Source organism: Oncorhynchus gorbuscha, linkage group LG20, assembly GCF_021184085.1.
Source record: "Oncorhynchus gorbuscha isolate QuinsamMale2020 ecotype Even-year linkage group LG20, OgorEven_v1.0, whole genome shotgun sequence".
NCBI classification, from domain to species: Eukaryota; Metazoa; Chordata; class Actinopteri; order Salmoniformes; family Salmonidae; genus Oncorhynchus; species Oncorhynchus gorbuscha.
Window position 1 is genome coordinate 42112496 of NC_060192.1, and position 20766 is coordinate 42133261.

The window sequence follows — 20766 nt, forward strand, 5'->3', positions numbered from 1 at the left end:
CAGGCCTCCAGCCCGCTACCCCCCCTGGTGGCCCAGAGCGAAGCCCAGGACAAGCTTCTTATCTGGGGGAGGGAGGAGCGATGTCTGGACCATGACATCCAGGAGTTGGAACTGCTAGAGATACACACCTTCCATGGAGATGGAGGTGAAGGGGGGGATGGAAAGAGATTAGGAGAAGTGGAGGAGGATGATGAAGGAGAGAATTCTAAAAGAGGAGCAGACGAAGGACTGTTGTCGATCTCTTCCAGCTCCACGGCCAGCTGTGTTTCTGTTCACGGGAACGATAACGATGGGAGGGACAGAGGGATGGATAGACAAAAAGAGGTAGCGGGAGAGAGAGAGGTGCTCCGTCAGGACCTCAACTACAGCGTCCCTCGATCAGGTAAAGAGACGGGAGGGGGAGGAGGAGGAGGAGGAGGAGGAGGAGGAGGAGGAGGAGGAGGAGGAGAGCAGAACAGCGTGGGTGACAAAGGGAGTCTCTGTGTGTCTGCCGTTTCCACCCTGAGTAGCAGTCTGGACCCTACTGGACATCCATTGACCTCTAACCCCAATCCCACTACCTCAGCCAATAGAAGGGCTCCCCCTGTTGGCCTGAACTCCACAGCAGCACCACACTCTCAGGACACTCCTAACCTGGGAGAACTACAGTACCCGAGGTCACCTGACCAAGAAGTACATCATCATCAGCACCAGGAAACATCTAACCTGGATGTAGAACTGTCGAGGGGTCAAAGTGCGACAGAGGAGGGGTCTAAACTGGATGTTACCACTCAAAGACAGGACGTGAGGTGTTACCGGGGAAACAGCATCTTGTCCTCCTCAGATGGAGGGATAGGACAGAGGAAGAAGGGAGTAGGAGCTCCTCCTCTTCGCAGACAACAGCTCGTCCGACCTCTCTGTCAGTTGGAACCAGGAAGAGGGAGGAGCTTAGCTGAGCCAATCACAAGACGGCGCTCCTCGACCTCTCCCTCCCTGTCTCCAGATGCAGGTCGTAAGGTCGTGGACCCAGGTCACCACGGGGTCGACGGCAGGCAAACACAAGAGACCCTAGAGGTCAAGAGTTCAATGGTCAACTGTAGCAGTTACTCCCACCTTCACTCCCACCCCCATTACCAGCCCAGCTCCAGTCCTGGAGCTCCCCAGCCCAGCCAGGCCAGCCAGTCTGCCCAGAGAGAGGCTCGTTCCCTGGATAGACGTCGGAGTAGCGCAGAACGTACCGCAAGCCTGGAGAGGAGACATCAGCACCAGGACCAGTCTCAGCTCAGATACCGTAGAACAAACCGCTGTGGGGCTACTGTCACCTCTCAACCATGCTCACACACACCCCCTCGCTCCCCACTCGGAACCCCACAGGGGTCACCACGGAGACAGGATCAACAACAACAACAGCCGATGTCCCCTTCGAGGATCATTACAGGTTCAGCTCGGTATCCCCAGGGCTATGGTAGCAGTGGGCTTAGACCACCTCTCAAATCTAACCTCGCTTCTACAGGGATACCCATACCTCCTCTACACCACCAGGCCCCTAACCCCAGCCCAAGCCCCCCCAAGCCCAAAGGAGTACGGCCCAAAATCATCACCTATATCCGGAAGGGTCCTCAACTCAAACCCCAGGCTTCAGACGGGCCTTACCAGGTCTCCTCCTTGCCCTCCAGGCTCTCTGCCTATACACATACACACTCCCCTGCCACAAACATGCCTCAGAAGCACTCCTCTAGCCCCAAAACGCACACCAACACACACTCCCGCGGCATAGCGTCCAGAAACACACCCGTCCTGAGTGCCTCCAACCTCCTCTACGACAAATACAGACAGGAGATGCAGAAAAACCGTCTGTTCAACTCTGGTATGATGGGAACAGGGATTCGTGGCTACACACACACTGTCCCCCCGACACACACACAGTCTGGCTCTCACACACACACCCACACACACACTGGAGCCCACACTCACAGCCACACAGCCCCTCCGAAGCTGGGCAGCAAGGCTGAGAGCTTCTATGGACCACTGGTGGACAAGTACCAACCAGCAGAGGTAAGGAGGAAGAGAGGGAGAAAGGGAAAGAGTGAGATGGTCTAGGCCTAAACCACACAAATACAACATTACACACTATGGAACACAGAGCTTTTACTATCTCATCCTGGAATATACAAGGTCAGAGGTCAGAGGTCAGAGGTCAGAGGTAAGGAGGAAGAGAGGGAGAAAGGGAGAGAGTGAGATGGTCTAGGCCTAAACCACACAAATACAACATTACACACTATGGAACACAGAGCTTTTACTATCTCATCCTGGAATATACAAGGTCAGAGGTCATCTGCCTTTGGCATAAAGATCAGGAACCCAGACTTCATCAAAGATATCGGAAATACAGACATTGTCATCCTACAAAAAACATGGTATAGAGGTGGTTACCCTCTAGGTTACAGAGAGCTGGTAGTCCCATCCACCACACTACCAGGTGGGTGGTATAGAGGAGACAGACCCACTGGTTACCCTCTAGGTTACAGAGAGCTGGTAGTCCCATCCACCACACTACCAGGTAGGTGGTATAGAGGAGACAGACCCACTGGTTACCCTCTAGGTTACAGAGAGCTGGTAGTCCCATCCACCACACTACCAGGTGGGTGGTATAGAGGAGATGGACCCACTGGTTGTCCTCTAGGTTACAGAGAGCTGGTAGTCCCATCCGCCACACTACCAGGTGGGTGGTATAGAGGAGACAGACCCACTGGTTACCCTCTAGGTTACAGAGAGCTGGTAGTCCCATCCACCACACTACTAGGTGGGTGGTATAGAGGAGATGGACCCACTGGTTGTCCTCTAGGTTACAGAGAGCTGGTAGTCCCATCCACCACACTACCAGGTGGGTGGTATAGAGGAGACAGACCCACTGGTTTCCCCCTAGGTTACAGAGAGCTGGTATTCCCATCCACCAAACTACCAGGTGGGTGGTATAGAGGAGATGGACCCACTGGTTGTCCTCTAGGTTACAGAGAGCTGGTAGTCCCATCCACCACACTACCAGGTGGGTGGTATAGAGGAGATGGACCCACTGGTTGTCCTCTAGGTTACAGAGAGCTGGTAGTCCCATCCACCACACTACCAGGTGGGTGGTATAGAGGAGACAGACCCACTGGTTTCCCCTAGGTTACAGAGAGCTGGTATTCCCATCCACCAAACTACCAGGTGGGTGGTATAGAGGAGATGGACCCACTGGTTGTCCTCTAGGTTACAGAGAGCTGGTAGTCCCATCCACCACACTACCAGGTGGGTGGTATAGAGGAGACAGACCCACTGGTTTCCCCCTAGGTTACAGAGAGCTGGTATTCCCATCCACCAAACTACCAGGTGGGTGGTATAGAGGAGATGGACCCACTGGTTGTCCTCTAGGTTACAGAGAGCTGGTAGTCCCATCCACCACACTACCAGGTGGGTGGTATAGAGGAGACAGACCCACTGGTTTCCCCCTAGGTTACAGAGAGCTGGTATTCCCATCCACCAAACTACCAGGTGGGTGGTATAGAGGAGATGGACCCACTGGTTGTCCTCTAGGTTACAGAGAGCTGGTATTCCCATCCACCACACTACCAGGTGGGTGGTATAGAGGAGACAGACCCACTGGTTTCCCCCTAGGTTACAGAGAGCTGGTATTCCCATCCACCAAACTACCAGGTGTGAAACAGGGAAGGGACTCAGGTTGTATGCTAATTTGGTATAGAGCAGCCCTAACACACACAGGAACATTTGACATCTGGCTAGAAATGAATAAGGAAATGATCTCAACAGATGCTACCTATATCCCCCATTTATTTATTTATTTATTTATTTATTTATTATTATGATTTGATTTAACCTTTATTTAACTAGGCAGTTAAAGAACAAAATCGTATTTACAATGACGGCCTACCAAAAGACTAAAGGCCTCCTGTGGGGACCTGGGGTTATAAATAAATAAATACATACAATATAAAATAAATATAGGACAAAACACATCACGACGAGAGAGTCAACACAACGCTACATAAAGAGAGACCTAAGACAACAGCAAGGTAGCAACACAACATGACAACAACATGGTAGCAACACATGACAACACAGCATGGTAGCAACACAAAATGACAACAACATGGTAGCAACACAAAATGACAACAACATGGTAGCAACACAACATGGTAGCAGCACAACATGGTAGCAGCACAAAACATGGTACACACATTATTGGGCACAGACAACAGCACAAAGGGCAAGAAGGTAGAGACAACAATACATCACACAAAGCAGCCAACACTGTCAGTAAGAGTGTCTATGATTGAGTCTTAGAATCCCCATACTTTAACGATGACAGCTTTTCCATCCTAGAGGGGGAGAGCAACCGTTTCCAGGCCCAGGGACATGTACTAGTCTGTGGCGACCTAAATACCAACAGCTGGACAAGAACCTGACACCCTCAGCACACAGGAGGACAAACAACATTCCCTCCCAAATATGCCCCCCTAGACACAACTATGACAAAACAACCAACAGAAACGGGTCACAACTCCTGCAGCTCTGTCGCACGCTGGGTCTGTACATAGTCAACGGTAGGCTTCGAGGGGACTCCTATGGTAGATACACCTACAGCTCACGTCTTGGCAGTAGTACTGTAGACTACTTTATCACTAACCTCAACCCAGAGTCTCTCAGAGAGTTCACAGTCAGCCCACTGACCTCAACCCAGAGTCTCTCAGAAAGTTCACAGTCAGCCCACTGACCTCAACCCAGAGTCTCTCAGAGCGCTCACAGTCAGTCCACTGACCTCAACCCAGAGTCTCTCAGAGCGCTCACAGTCAGTCCACTGACCTCAACCCAGAGTCTCTCAGAGAGTTCACAGTCAGTCCACTGACCTCAACCCAGAGTCTCTCAGAGCGCTCACAGTCAGTCCACTGACCTCAACCCAGAGTCTCTCAGAGAGTTCACAGTCAGTCCACTGACCTCAACCCAGAGTCTCTCAGAGAGTTCACAGTCAGCCCACTGACCTCAACCCAGAGTCTCTCAGAGCGCTCACAGTCAGTCCACTGACCTCAACCCAGAGTCTCTCAGAGAGTTCACAGTCAGCCCACTGACCTCAACCCAGAGTCTCTCAGAGAGTTCACAGTCAGTCCACTGACCTCAACCCAGAGTCTCTCAGAGCGCTCACAGTCAGTCCACTGACCTCAACCCAGAGTCTCTCAGAGCGTTCACAGTCAGTCCACTGACCTCAACCCAGAGTCTCTCAGAGAGTTCACAGTCAGTCCACTGACCTCAACCCAGAGTCTCTCAGAGAGTTCACAGTCAGTCCACTGACACACTTCAAAGCCAAAGGAACTGCACAATATTAAGAAATGCTATAGATCACCGACTGCCAGTATATCACCGATATCACAGACTGCATCCTTATGTAATACATGTATCACTAGCCACTTTAACTATGCCACTTTGTTTATATACTCATCTCATATGTATATACTGCACTCGATACCATCTACTGCATCTTGCCTATGCTGCTCTGTACCATCACTCATTCATATATCCTTATGTACATGTTCTTTATCCCCTTACACTGTGTATAAGACAGTAGTTTTGGAATTGTTAGTTAGATTACTTGTTGGTTATCACTGCATTGTCGGAACTAGAAGCACAAGCATTTCGCTACACTCGCATTAACATCTGCTAACCATGTGTATGTGACAAATAAAATGTGATTTGATTTGATTTGAGATGGAAGTAGTGTAGAAACCTACCAAAAAAATCACTTAGGCAACAACAAATTCAATCCCTTCCAAACAACTTCCTGGACAAAACATTTCATTGTTTTAGTGAAGGTGTAAACTTGGCAGTAGAAAACCTAAACAGTATATTTGACCTCTGAAATGCGTACTTCGGCCTAAACATCAGCGCCACAGGTAACTTCCACAAAGCTGTGAAAGATCTGAGAGACAAGGCAAGAAGGGTCTTCTATGCCATCAAAAGGAACATAAAATTCAACATACCAATTAGGATCTAGCTAAAAATACTTGAATCAGTCATAGAGCCCATTGCCCTTTATGGTTGTGAGGTCTGGGGTCCGCTCACCAACCAAGAATTCACAAATTGGGAAAAACACCAAATTGAGACTCTGCACGCAGAATTCTGTAAAAAATATCATCCGTCTACAACGTAAGACACCAAATAATGCCTGCAGAGCAGAATTAGGCCGATACCCACTAATTATCAAAATCCAGAAAAGAACCATTAAATTCTACAACCACCTAAAAGGAAGCGATTCCCAAACCTTCCATAACAAAGCCATCACCTACAGAGAGATGAACCTGGAGAAGAGTCCCCTAAGCAAGCTGGTTCTGGGGCTCTGTTCACGAACACAACCATACCCTACAGAGCCCCAGGACAACAGCACAATTAGACCCAACCAAATCATGAGAAAACAAAGAGATAAATACTTAACACATTGGAAAAAATTAACATAAAAACTGAGCAAACTAGAATGCTATTTGGCCCTACACAGAAAGTACACAGTGGCAGAATACATGACCACTGTGACTGACCCATAATTAAAGAAATCTTTGACGATGTACAGACTCAGTGAGTATAGACTTGCTATTGAGAAAGGCCGCCGAAGGCAGACATGGCTCTCAAGAGAAGACAGGCTATGTGCTCACTGCCCACAAAATGAGGTGGAAACTGAGCTGCACTTCCTAACCTCCTGCCCAATGTATGACCATAATAGAGAGACATATTTTATTTAAATTATAAAAACCTGTTTTTGCTTTGTGATTATGGGGTATTGAGTGTAGTTTTATGTGTGAAAAAAAACAATTTAATCAAGTTTAGAATAAGGCTGTAATGTAACATAATGTGGAAAAAGTGTGGGTCTGGACAGGGTGATGTGGTTGATGGAGATGGGGGAGCTATTGGGTCTGGACAGGGTGATGTGGTTGATGGAGATGGGGGAACTATTGGGTCTGGACAGGGTGATGTGGTTGATGGAGATGGGGTGTGAGCTAGTGGGTCTGGACAGGGTGATGTGGTTGATGGAGATGGGGGAGCTATTGGGTCTGGACAGGGTGATGTGGTTGATGGAGATGGGGTGTGAGCTAGTGGGTCTGGACAGGGTGATGTGGTTGATGGAGATGGGGGAGCTATTGGGTCTGGACAGGGTGATGTGGTTGATGGAGATGGGGTGTGAGCTAGTGGGTCTGGACAGGGTGATGTGGTTGATGGAGATGGGGGAGCTAGTGGGTCTGGACAGGGTGATGTGGTTGATGGAGATGGGGGAGCTAGTGGGTCTGGACAGGGTGATGTGGTTGATGGAGATGGGGGAGCTAGTGGGTCTGGACAGGGTGATGTGGTTGATGGAGATGGGGGAGCTATTGGGTCTGGACAGGGTGATGTGGTTGATGGAGATGGGGTGTGAGCTAGTGGGTCTGGACAGGGTGATGTGGTTGATGGAGATGGGGGAGCTAATGGGTCTGGACAGGGTGATGTGGTTGATGGAGATGGGGGAGCTAGTGGGTCTGGACAGGGTGATGTGGTTGATGGAGATGGGGGAGCTAGTGGGTCTGGACAGGGTGATGTGGTTGATGGAGATGGGGGAGCTATTGGGTCTGGACAGGGTGATGTGGTTGATGGAGATGGGGGAACTATTGGGTCTGGACAGGGTGATGTGGTTGATGGAGATGGGGTGTGAGCTAGTGGGTCTGGACAGGGTGATGTGGTTGATGGAGATGGGGGAGCTAGTGGGTCTGGACAGGGTGATGTGGTTGATGGAGATGGGGGAGCTAGTGGGTCTGGACAGGGTGATGTGGTTGATGGAGATGGGGGAGCTAGTGGGTCTGGACAGGGTGATGTGGTTGATGGAGAGCTAGTGGGTCTGGACAGGGTGATGTGGTTGATGGAGATGGGGTGTGAGCTAGTGGGTCTGGACAGGGTGATGTGGTTGATGGAGATGGGGGAGCTAATGGGTCTGGACAGGGTGATGTGGTTGATGGAGATGGGGTGTGAGCTAGTGGGTCTGGACAGGGTGATGTGGTTGATGGAGATGGGGGAGCTAGTGGATCTGGCCAGGGATGATGTAGTTGATGTTTGTATGTCTATGTTTTGTCTATAAAATATCAAATAAAATTGTAAATAAAAGAAAGAAAGAATGCAGTGCACATCTTTTGACCAGAGCTCATATATGGAATGGTTTTAGAAGCACGGATTACCAATGAGCCTTTGTGTTTCTGTTGTGATAAAGAATATGAACACAGTTGATGAAGAAATATAGAACACCCTAACCCTTAAAACAGCCTTTGTCCTTGTGGGGGCCTGGGAGATGACCCCCCCCAGGGAGAATCTTCCTTGGTTTACCATCATTGTGGGGATATCTGGTACCCATGAGGGGAGTAATACAAGCCTCCCCCCACACACACACTAAAATACACAGAACCGTGGAATGTAATTTGCTGACGTTTGGATGAAACTTAACTTGGAAAAAAATAATAAAATAATTGCTCTCTGCTCTTCATAGCAGTTTGATGTAGTTTAACATTTCCTGAAGTTGTCTCCAATATGTTAATCTACAGTGCCAGTCAAAAGTTTGCACACACCTTCTTTATTTTATACTATCTTCTACATTGTAGACTAATAGTGAAGAAATCAAATTGATGTAATAACCAAAATCATCATGAATCATGTAGTAACCAAAAAAAGTGGTTAAAAAAAATCAAAATCTTCAAAGTAGCTTTGCCTTGATGACAGCTTTATGTATGTTTATAGACTAATGAGTACCTGTATATGATTGTGGGACAAGAGCACCAAGTCATCTGTCAACATCTCTTGTGGACAGACGCGCGTAACATAAATGGTAGTAGCATGTGTCAACAGACTGTGGGATGAAACAACTAAAGAGGAACTTTGTTCTGGTACACTGCATGGCTTGTCTGTCCACTGTATTCCAGTTTGTGCCAAGTCTTCATAAGCGACAATAAGAAACTGCAGTGGAGACAGGGGACAACCTTGTCGGGTTCCACTGCATGATTCGTCATCCTGTTGGATGTTTTGGGTCGTATTTTTCTGAGGTCCATATGTGTTGAGAAGAGATTGGAACCAGGAACGAAAAGCTCTCTTTGAAAATGACGAGCAAGTCTATGGGCCAAATGTCCCCCTCAACTCAAAAAGATGCTAAAACCTGCAAAATTGTGATTTGTCCAAAGTACTGGAACTACTGCTGCTCGTTAGATTGTTACAGATTTTGTGCACAACATTTTTTGTTTGGGGGGGTGGGTGTAATTAAATAAACACACTTACACAATGAAAAACACTTTTCATATTTTATTTCATTTAAAAAATATATTTGATTTGATTTGGAATGTTATTTAAAAACACTAGCATATGTTCTGGGAATGTTCCCGGTTTGCTGGGAGTGCACTAAATAGGCAGTAGGCCATTTGGCACTCGTGCTAAAAGGTCTCCTCCACAGGAGGCTTATGCATAATTTAACATCCTCTTCAGAGTTTTCTAAAATGAACATTTACTGTAGTTTACTGTATCCTAACTCACCTCAACTGGAAATGGCTTAACTTTAACTTCCATTTCATTCTCACTTTTCAGATGAGTAGAAATGCGGGCAGCCTTGGTCTCGAGGACCCCTCAGGCCCCAGGATGGCAACCCAGGCGGCTCAAGCCGGCGGCACTGGCAGCCTGCTCCGCTCTGGCATAGGGCTGCGCCCGCAACTGGGTCTGGGAGCTGTTGCACGGGCAACCCCGGGGTCTGTCGTTTTCACTGCAACCAAGAACCAGATGATGGTTCAGAGTCAGAGGACAGCATTGGGATTCAGTCAACCAGTTCAGGCCGTCAGCCCAGCGACCAATCAGAATGGACAGGACAACACAGGTGAGAGGAGAAACGATTAAGCTTACAGTGTTAGAGTTTGCAAAGAACATGTTACTTAGTAACAATTTCAGTTCCAACGATTTCAATGAACATTCCAAAAATGTTACATTGAAACATCAAACAACACATTTTAGCGGCGATGATCACATTTTAAATTACTTTGCTAATCGTACTAAAGGTAACTGCCAAAATAAAGGAAACACCAACATAATGTGTTTCAATAGGTTGTGGGCCACCGCGAGAACGGCTTCAATGATCCTCGGCATAGATTCTAGAAGTGTCTGGAACTCTATTGGAGAAGTACTCTATTCTTCCACCATCGGAATTCCACCATTTTGTGTTTTGTTAATGGTGGTGGAAAACTCTGTCTCAGGCGCCTCTCCAGAATCTCCCATAAGAGTTCAGTTGGGTTGAGATCTGGTGACTGAGACGGCCATATGGTGAAACATCAGCAAGTTGAGCAGTCTTCATCACTGAAGCCCCTGCCAAACATGCCCCAACAATCACCCCTCTTTCAAAACCACTGAGATCTCTTCTTCTAGCCACGGTAGACTATATAATGGGCAACCGGTCCTGGCCTGCATATTTGTACATGACCCTAAAGCATGATGGGATGTTAATTCTACCGCTGCTTTCAATATTCTTATTTAGTTTCCATTATTTTGTCAGTTACCTGTTTCTTTGTCTATTCTAAACTAAATTATAGCACAGCTATGGTAGCCAATAATGGGCAACTGGGCCTGGCCAGTGTTGTGACGTGACTATCATTAATGTGATGACTGCTGGGGCGGCTACCCCCAACTACCACTAATACGGCAGGGTAGCCTAGTGGTTAGAGCGTTGGACTAGTAACCGAAAGGTTGCAAGTTCAAATCCCCGAGCTGACAAGGTACAAATCTGTCGTTCTGCCCCTGAACAGGCAGTTAACCCACTGTTCCTAGGCCGTCATTGAAAATAAGAATTTGTTCTTAACTGACTTGCCTAGTAAAATAAAGGTAAAATAAAATTAATAAAATTATTACCTACTACGCTCAATTATGACTTGATTAAATTAACCATGTAACAAATAACTCATTATGAATTTGGGGCACCACGGGAACAGTTGTTTACCGAGTTACTATCTCCCAACATAAAACTCATAAATAATCTAAATATCGCACAACAGTCGATTATGAATTAATTATCAGTCTCATTCTGAACATCGCATAATTAGTGGATATCTGCATGAACCCTTGGTGATGAGTCAGCAATAAACAAATTGGCTTAATTATTTATCTTCTAAGTAACTAAATCCTCAGAACACAGAATTCGTTAAACACACACAGGATATGTTATTGATTACATACATAATACAATGATAACAAGTGGACTAACAAAAGCATGACCGTTTGGTTACGCAATGGAAAGGGAGGGCCTACTAGGAGAGGGAGAGACAAAGAGTCAATCCAATATATATTTACGCGTAGATGTCTTTCTCTCGTCTCTCTGTTGAAACCACTCGATCTATCTATGTGGTTCGATGTTAGTCTCTGGTTGTCCACCAGAGGGTACAATGTCTTTCTTAGTTGTAGGCTTCTTTTGTTCTGGAGTGTTCGTTAGCATAGATACTTCAGATGTACCACATGGTGTTCAGATGGATCTATTCTTGCCTCTCGTCTTTGGTCAAATGTTCTAGACTACTTTACATGCACAGCTGCACACGGTACATGTTTTGGTCTGGTTTACAAAGTTTCTCACCATTTCAACGTGTGGACCACAGCCTCACATTCTCTGGTCTCCATGGTTGGTTATTCAGGGTACAGCTAGGAGCACTTTACATGTCAACAGCAACCCAGTATGTTTTGGTCTAATGTAAATTTCGTTAGCAAGTCCATTTAAACACTCTGATATTAGGGGCATTCCATCATGCCTACACAATGTCTGTGCTCATGTGAGCATGGTTACTGGCTGGGCTCAAGTTTATATGAAAAGCCATTATCTCATTTAGAAGGCTAAAATCACATTTTTATCTTTTCAAGAAATATTGTCATACTTAATCATATATTTTATACAACGTTTAGATGCAAGCCTGACAACTAGAATGTGTACACCCTCAGAGATACAGTTATTTAATTATACCATCCTTAATGAAGTCACAAAATAACACACATTGACAGGATTGTTCTTTAAATCCCCACCAACCATTTCCCCACATTCTTTATGTTAGAAATATTGTTTCATTATCCACTTTTGGATGTTGGAGTTTTGGCGGCAAAGTCTCTCTGTGTAACAAAGGATTGTCAGCCTTCCATTTCTGCAGAGCCAATGGGAGAGTTTCCGCAAGGTATTTAAGTCATAAAACAGGCACACTCCCCCCTATCCTCTCCTGTGGGAGGAGGAACCAGGAACCACATGATGGGGACCAGGAACCCTGGTGGAGAAGCACCTGCACACTTTAAATTCCTAATTTACTCAAGTGTTTCCTTTATTTCGGTAGTTACCTGTACATGTAGTAGAAAGCTCACATGGCCACATGACTATTGTTTGTTTAGATCCCAAACAGACACTACTTTCTCAGACTGTTAGCTAACGTTAGCAAACTACTGTACGTTAGCTGCAATACCTTCTCAGACTGTTAGCTTACGTTAGCTGCACTACCTTCTCAGACTGTTAGCTAATGTTAGCTGCACTACTGTACGTTAGCTGCAATACCTTCTCAGACTGTTAGCTAACGTTAGCAAACTACTGTACGTTAGCTGCACTACCTTCTCAGACTGTTAGCTAACGTTAGCGAACTACTATACGTTAGCTGCACTACTGTACGTTAGCTGCACTACCTTCTCAGACTGTTAATTAACGTTAGCGAACTACTGTACGTTAGCTGCACTACTGTACGTTAGCTGCAATACCTTCTCAGACTGTTAATTAACGTTAGCGAACTACTGTACGTTAGCTGCAATACCTTCTCAGACTGTTAGCTAATGTTAGCAAACTACTGTACATTAGCAAACTACTGTATGTTAGCTGCACTACCTTCTCAGACTGTTAGCTAATGTTAGCGAACTACTGTACATTAGCTGCAATACCTTCTCAGAATGTTAGCGAACTACTGTACGTTAGCTGCAATACCTTCTCAGACTTTTAGCTAACGTTAGAAACTACTGGAATGGGATGGGAGAGTTTGATTTTACTATGCAAGGTTGTAGACAGATTCAATGTGCGGGAGGCAGGTAGCCTAGTGGTTGGAATGGAGGGGCGGCAGATAGCCTAGTGGTTAGAGCATTGTACTAGTAACCAAAAAGTTGCAAGTTCAAATCACTGAGCTGACAAGGCTGACTGTTCCCCGGTAGGCTGTCATTGTAAATAATAATTTGTTCTTAACTGACTTGACCAGTTAAATAAAGGTAAAATAAAGAATGTTCTGTAGTGTATCTGTTCATATTTTGTGAGAGGGACTTCCTCTCCTTCCCTTCCCTTCTCTCCTCCTCCTCTCCCTCTCTCCTCTTCCTCTCCTTCCCTTCTCTCCTCTTCCTCTTCCTCTCCTTCTCTCCTCTTCCTCTTCCTCTCCTTCTCTCCTCTTCCTCTTCCTCTCCTTCTCTCCTCTTCCTCTCCTTCCCTTCTCTCCTCTTCCTCTTCCTCTCCTTCTCTCCTCTTCCTCTTACTCTCCTTCCCTTCTCTCCTCTTCCTCTTCCTCTCCTTCTCTCCTCTTCCTCTTCCTCTTCCTCTCCTTCTCTCCTCTTCCTCTCCTTCCCTTCTCTCCTCTTCCTCTTCCTCTACCTCTCCTTCTCTCCTCTTCCTCTTCCTCTCCTTCTCAACTCTTCCTCTTCCTCTCCTTCCCTTCTCTCCTCTTCCTCTCCTTCCCTTCTCTCCTCTTCCTCTTCCTCTCCTTCTCTCCTCTTCCTCTTCCTCTCCTTCCCTTCTCTCCTCTTCCTCTCCTAGTTCAATTGGACTGAGATGAAAGCAGCTCATTATTATGGAGTCTAACATTAATTTTGCACTGATCACCAGTCAGTGTTGATCGGATAGTCAGGCAACAAAGCTCTAGAAAGGTGGAGAGAGAGACAGAGAGCAAGAGAGAGATTATATGTTGTTGTATCTAGTGCTGGCACAGCTTCTCCAATGCCCATTGGCTGTATCTGTGATTGAATAGATAAACTCAATGTATCTATTCAGTGTGTGTGTGTGTGTGTGTGTGTGTGTGTGTGTGTGTGTGTGTGTGTGTGTGTGTGTGTGTGTGTGTGTGTGTGTGTGTGTGTGTGTGTGTGTGTGTGTGTGTCCGTGTGTCCGTGTGTGTGTGTGTGTCCGTGTGTGTGTGTGTAGCAGCCCTTCAAGGAGATACTAACACACACAGTATACGTAATGGGTTCTTGAGGGCGAGAAGAGAGAGAGCATACATTTTACACATGCCACTATCCATATGCCACACACACACACACACACACACACACACACACACACACACACACACACACACACACACACACACACACACACACACACACACACACACACACACACACACACACACACACACACACACACACACACACACACACACACACACACACACAGAGTAAAACAAAAATATTAGTGTTCCAAAAAAGGTCCAGTTCCCAGAAACAACTTCGGCCTGGGGTCACCAACCAACGTCCATGTTATCATGTGGCTGGTTCCTAATCCTCTCTCTCTCTCTCTCTCTCTCTCTCTCTCTCTCTCTCTCTCTCTCTCTCTCTCTCTCTCTCTCTCTCTCTCTCTCTCTCTCTCTCTCTCTCTCTCTCTCTCTCTCTCTCTCTCTCTCTCTCTCTCTCTCTCTCTCTCTCTCTCTCTCTCTCTCTCTCTCTCTCTGTCTCTCTCTCTCTCTCTCTCTCTCTCTCTCCTCTCTCTCTCTCTCTCTCTCTCTCTCTCTCTCTCTCTCTCTCTCTCTCTCTCTCTCTCTCTCTGTGTCTCTCTCCCTCTCTCTCTCTCTCTCTCTCTCTCTCTCTCTCTGTCTCTCTCTGTATGCTTGTCATCAACAAGGACTAGGGAGTTTTTTAGGATGAAATAAATGTAATAGAGCTAAGCACAGACAAAACCCTGGAGGAAAACCTGGTACAGTCTGCTTTCCACCAGACACTGGGAGATGAATTCACCTTTCAGCAGGACAATAACCTATAACACAAGGCCAAATATACACTGGAGTTGCTTACCAAGAAGACACTGAATGTTCCTGATTGGCCTAGTTTTGACAGTTTATTTTGGGGGGGGGGGGGGTTAAATAAATAAATAAAAACATTTTCTTAAAGTCTGAAGTCAGAGATTTTCCGAGAATTGTTTTGAACATCAAACGGAAGGCTTCATCAGCACCACTAATAATAAGCTGGAGGCAGTACGCTTTTTAAAAACATGCTTCTTTGTTTGAAACATTAGTGTTTTAATACTATAAGGCATGTCTTTGCTTCAAAGTTTCTTCCAATTTGATCACCTCTTTTCAACACAGACATTTTCTCTGTCATATGAAACTGACCTTTTGTGTGGGGTTTTTCCACTGTGCATGTGTGTGTGTGTGTGTGTGTGTGTGTGTGTGTGTGTGTGTGTGTGTGTGTGTGTGTGTGTGTGTGTGTGTGTGCGTGTGTGTGTGCGTGTGTGCGTGCGTGCGTGCGTGCGTGCGTGCGTGCGTGCGTGCGTGCGTGTGTGTGTGTGTGTGCACACCCAAGCCCTGAGCCCTGCCTTCACACACTGTATCATATACAGGCACAGTCATATACAGGACATGCATTACATTACATATGCTGTTTGTTGTGTGTATGTCGTTCCATGGCTTTGCACCCACAGCAGACTAGGCCCAGGTCCAGACAGGGGGCTTGAGTACAGCTGGTGGCTCAGCAAAAGGACCTGGATTCTGGGTAGAAGGAGGAAGGAAGGAGGAGCTGAGCTCCAGACCTCACAATCTGGCAGTGATGCTCTCTCTCCTCTTTCCCTTTGGCCCATCGTTGGAGGCTATGCTGGCAAGCACACTGAAGCTCTCACTCTCTCCCCACCCTCTCTCTCTCCCTCTCTCTCCCATATCTCTCTCCTTCCCTCCCCCCTCTCTTTCCCTTTGGAGAATGGTTGGAGGCTGGCACGCATACTGAAGCTTTCTCTCTATCCCCCTCCTCTCTCTCTCCCTCCCTCCCCTTTTTCCCCTCCCTCCCTCCCTCCCTCCCTCCCCCCTCCTCCCTCTGACCCATGGTTAGAGTCTAGGCTGGCATGCATACTGAAGCTGCAGTGTTTATTTGATAACAGCTCAGTGAACAGCAGTGGCCTGTCATTTGTTAACAGTTCAGTGTGTTATTATTTTGCGGTAGAATAGGGTTAATATAGTATAATATTAGTATAGGGTTAATATAGTATAATAGTAGTATAGGGTTAGGGTTAATCGCTCTCTCTGTCTCTATCTCTCCCTAACTCTGTCCCTCTCTCAATTCAATTCAATTGAAGGGCTTTATTGTAATTGGAAACACACATGAACATTTCCAAAGTAAGTGAACTAGGCAATAAACAAAAATTAAATTAACAATATAAATTACCAGTGAACTTTAAGCTAACAAAAGTTCCAAAATAATACAGAAATTACAAATGTCATTATGTGCAAATAGTTAAAGTACAAAAGGGAAAATAAATAAACATAAATATGGGTTGTATTTAAAATTGTGTTTGTTCTTCACTGGTTGCCCTTTTCTTGTAGATATGGGAGTTTATCAAAACAAGTTGGGTTTGTTATGGGATACTGTTGTTTTCCCCCCAATGGATGTTTGAGTTTATCAAAATTCGATGTGTTTGTGGGTCTATGGAAATATGTATCTCTAATATGGTCATGCATTGGGCAGGAGGAAGTGCAGCTCAGTTTCCACTTCATTTTGTGGGCAGTGAGCACATAGCCCGTCTTCTCTTGAGAGCCATGTCTGTCTACGGCGGCCTCTCTCAATAGCAAGGCTATGCTCACTGAGTCTGTACATAGTCAAAGCTTTCCTTAAGTTTGAGTCAGTCTCAGTGGTCAGGTTTTCTGCCGCTGTGTACTCTCTGTGTAGGGCCAAATAGCATTCTAGTTTGCTCTGTTTTGTTTTATTGATGAAGTCAATCTCTCCTCCACTTTGAGCCTTGAGAGATTGACATGCATATTATTAATGTTAGCTCTCTGTGTATATTTAAGGGCCAGCCGTGCTGCCCTGTTCTGAGCCAATTGTAATTTTCAAAGGTCCCTCTTGATGGCACCTGGCCAGACGACTGACCGGTAGTCCAGGTGCGACAAAACTAGGACCTGTAGGACCTGCCTTGTTGATAGCACTGTTAAGAAGGTAGAAACTAGGTAGATTAGCGCTTTATTATGGACATACTTCTCCCAATCTTAGCTATTGTTGTAACAATATGTTTTGACCATGACAGTTTAAATTAGTTGATGTTTACAGGTTTAGTTGAGGTTTACAGTTTCAATAATGATTTGTCCCAAAGACAATGACTTTAATTTTAGAAATATTTAGGACAAACCTATTTCTTGCCACCCATTTTGAAACAAACTGCAGCTCTTTGTTAGGTGTTGCAGTGATTTCACTCGCATTAGTGGCCGATGTGTATAGTGTTGAGTCATCCGCAAAACTAGACACACTGGCTTTACTCAAAAAAAAAGTAAGGGGCCTAGACAGCTGCCCTGGGGAATTCCTGATTCTACCTGGATTATGTTGGAGAGGGTTCCATTAAAGAACACCCTCTGTGTTCTGTTAGACAAGTAACTCTTCTTAATCCACAATATTGTAACGATGCATGCTGAGAGTCGGGAAGCAGGGAAGCAGGGAGTGAATACGGTTAATAAATAAACAAACATTAACAAAACTAGAAACACGAACAGCCCACCGACATGAAACAGATACAGAAACATTAACGCCTGCGTAAGGAACCAAAGGGAGTGAAATAAATAGGACAGATAATCAAGGAGGTGATGGAGTCCAGGTGAGTGTCAGTAAGCGCTGGTGCAAGTTATGATGGTGACAGGTGTGTGTAATAATCAGCTGTCTAGTGACCTAGAGAGGGAGAATACATGACAAATATAGCAAGGGTTGTAAAGCCATAACACATACGTTTTTTCCAGCAGCAGATCGATAATGTCAAAAGCCGCACTGAAGTTTAACAAAACAGCTCCCACAATCTGTTTATCATCAATTTTCTCTCAGCCAATCATCAGTCATTTGTGTAAGTGCTGTGTTTGTTGAATGTCCTTCCTTATAAGAATGCTGAAAATCTGTTGTTTGCAGTAAAAATTGTATTATATCTGGTCGAACACAAATTTTACTATTAGACCTCAGTAATTTTCCATCCAAGTTATCAGACCCTGGTGGTTTGTTGATATATAACAAAAAAATAATCACCTCTTCCACAGTGTCTTGATATCATTTAGATTTTGTATTTATATTTGTGGTTCTGGCAACTGGACCTTTTTTGTAACACCATTATTTGTGTCTTACTGAGATTTACTGTCAGGGCCCAGGTCTGGCAGAATCTGTGCAGAAGATCTAGGTGATGCTGTTGGCCCTAATTGGTTGGGGACAGAAGCACCAGATCATCAGAAAACAGTAGACATTTGACTTCAGATTCTAGTAGGCCAGGTGTTGCGGAATGCTCTAATTCCCTTGCCATTTTGTTGACCGTGAGCTCCAAAACTATTGGGACAGTGACACGTTTTGTTGTTTTGGCTCTGCACTATGGATTTGAAATGATACAATGCCTGTAACAGGTGTCGTCGTCGGATGAGGAGGAATCGGACCAAAGCGCAGCGTGATAAGTGTTCATGACTTTTATTGAACTGACCACTGAAACAAAATAACAAGGTGAATAAACAAAACCGAAACAGTCCTGTCAGTCCTGACAGAAAACAACTACCTACCAAACATAGGTGGGAAAAAGCTACCTAAGTATGGTTCCCAATCAGAGACAACGATAGTCAGCTGTCCCTGATTAAGAACCATACCCGGCCAAAACAAAAAACGACAAAACATAGAAAAAATAACATAGAATGCCCACCCAAATCACACCCTGACCAAACCAAAATAGAGACATAAAAAGCTCTAAGGTCAGGCCGTGACAATGCCTTTGAGGATAAAGTGCAGACTGTCAGCTTTAATTTGACCAAAAGTATTCGGACAAATTCACTTATATGTGTATTAAAAAGTGGTAAAAGTTTAGTATTTGGTCCCATATTCATAGCACACAATGACTTCATCGAGATTATGACTCTACACATTTGTCGGATGCATTTGCTGTTTGTTTTGGTTGTGATTGTGATCAGATCAGAACCCAGTGGTAGTCCATTAGTTGATTCTAAGATTTTTGTTTGATTAAGATTGGAGAAGTGGTTTATCCATACGTTTTCATTTACATCTCCATTTTGGACAGATAACTCTTCGTGTTGTTGTTTGTTTAGTGTGTTCCAATTTTCCTTAGAATTCTATAATATTTGTATTTGTTTAACCTTTATTTAACAAGACAGTCAGTTAAGAACAGTAATTAAGAACAAATTATTATTTAAATATAGTTGATTCTAACATTTGTATTTGATCATGTATACAGTATGTTTTTGCTGTTTGTTAAAAAGGGCCAATAAGATTGGAGAAGTGGTTTATTCATACATCTCCATGTTAGATGGATAACTCTTCCTGTTGTTCTTTGTTAAAAAGGGCCAATAAGATTGGAGAAGTGGTTTATTCATACATCTCCATGTTAGATGGATAACTCTTCCTGTTGTTCTTTGTTAAAAAGGGCCAATAAGATTGGAGAAGTGGTTTATTCAGACATCTCCATGTTAGATGGATAACTCTTCCTGTTGTTCTTTGTTAAAAAGGGCCAATAAGATTGGAGAAGTGGTTTATTCATACATCTCCATGTTAGATGGATAACTCTTCCTGTTGTTCTTTGTTAAAAAGGGCCAATAAGATTGGAGACGTGGTTTATTCATACATCTCCATGTTAGATGGATAACTCTTCCTGTTGTTCTTTGTTAAAAAGGGCCAATAAGATTGGAGAAGTGGTTTATTCATACATCTCCATGTCAGATGGATAACTCTTCCTGTTGTTCTTTGTTAAAAAGGGCCAATAAGATTGGAGAAGTGGTTTATTCATACATCTCCATGTTAGATGGATAACTCTTCCTGTTGTTGTTTGTTATAGAGCCAATAAGATTGGAGAAGTGGTTTATTCATACATCTCCATGTTAGATGGATAACTCTTCCTGTTGTTCTTTGTTATAGGGCCAATAAGATTGGAGAAGTGGTTTATTCAGACATCTCCATGTTAGATGAATAACTCTTCCTGTTGTTGTTTGTTTAGTGTTTTCCAATTATCCCAGAATCAAATCAAAGTTTATTAGTCACGTGCGCTGAATACAACAGGTGTAGTAGACCTTACAGTGAAATGCTGAATACAACAGGTGTTTCTTACAGTGAAATGCTGAATACAACAGGTGTAGTAGACCTCACAGTGAAATGCTGAATATAACAGGTGTAGTAGACCTCACAGTGAAATGCTGAATACAACAGGTGTAGTAGACCTCACAGTGAAATGCTGAATACAACAGGTGTAGTAGACCTTACAGTGAAATGCTGAATACATCAGGTGTAGTAGACATCACAGTGAAATGCTGAATACAACAGGTGTTTCTTACAGTGAAATGCTGAATACAACAGGTGTAGTAGACCTTACAGTGAAATGCTGAATACAACAGGTGTAGTAGACCTTACAGTGAAATGCTGAATAAAACAGGTGTAGTAGACCTTACAGTGAAATGCTGAATACAACAGGTATAGTAGACCTTACAGTGAAATGCTGAATACAACAAGTGTAGACCTTAGAGTGAAATGCTTACTTACAGGCTCTAACCAGTAGGGCAAAAAAGG

At 44.8% G+C, this 20766-nt stretch overlaps 1 protein-coding gene across 1 annotated transcript in view; it reads left to right on the forward strand.

The window, feature by feature from the left end:
• The first annotated feature begins 457 nt into the window (after nt 1-457).
• Nucleotides 458-20766, forward strand: part of mtus2a (microtubule associated tumor suppressor candidate 2a) — a 125765-nt gene continuing 105456 nt past the window's right edge. Inside the window, exons 1-2 of the mRNA XM_046318100.1 lie at nt 458-2034; nt 9607-9889. Coding sequence (XP_046174056.1) covers nt 1066-2034; nt 9607-9889 — 1252 coding nt within the window. The 5' untranslated portion in view covers nt 458-1065. The remainder of the gene's footprint in view (nt 2035-9606; nt 9890-20766) is intronic.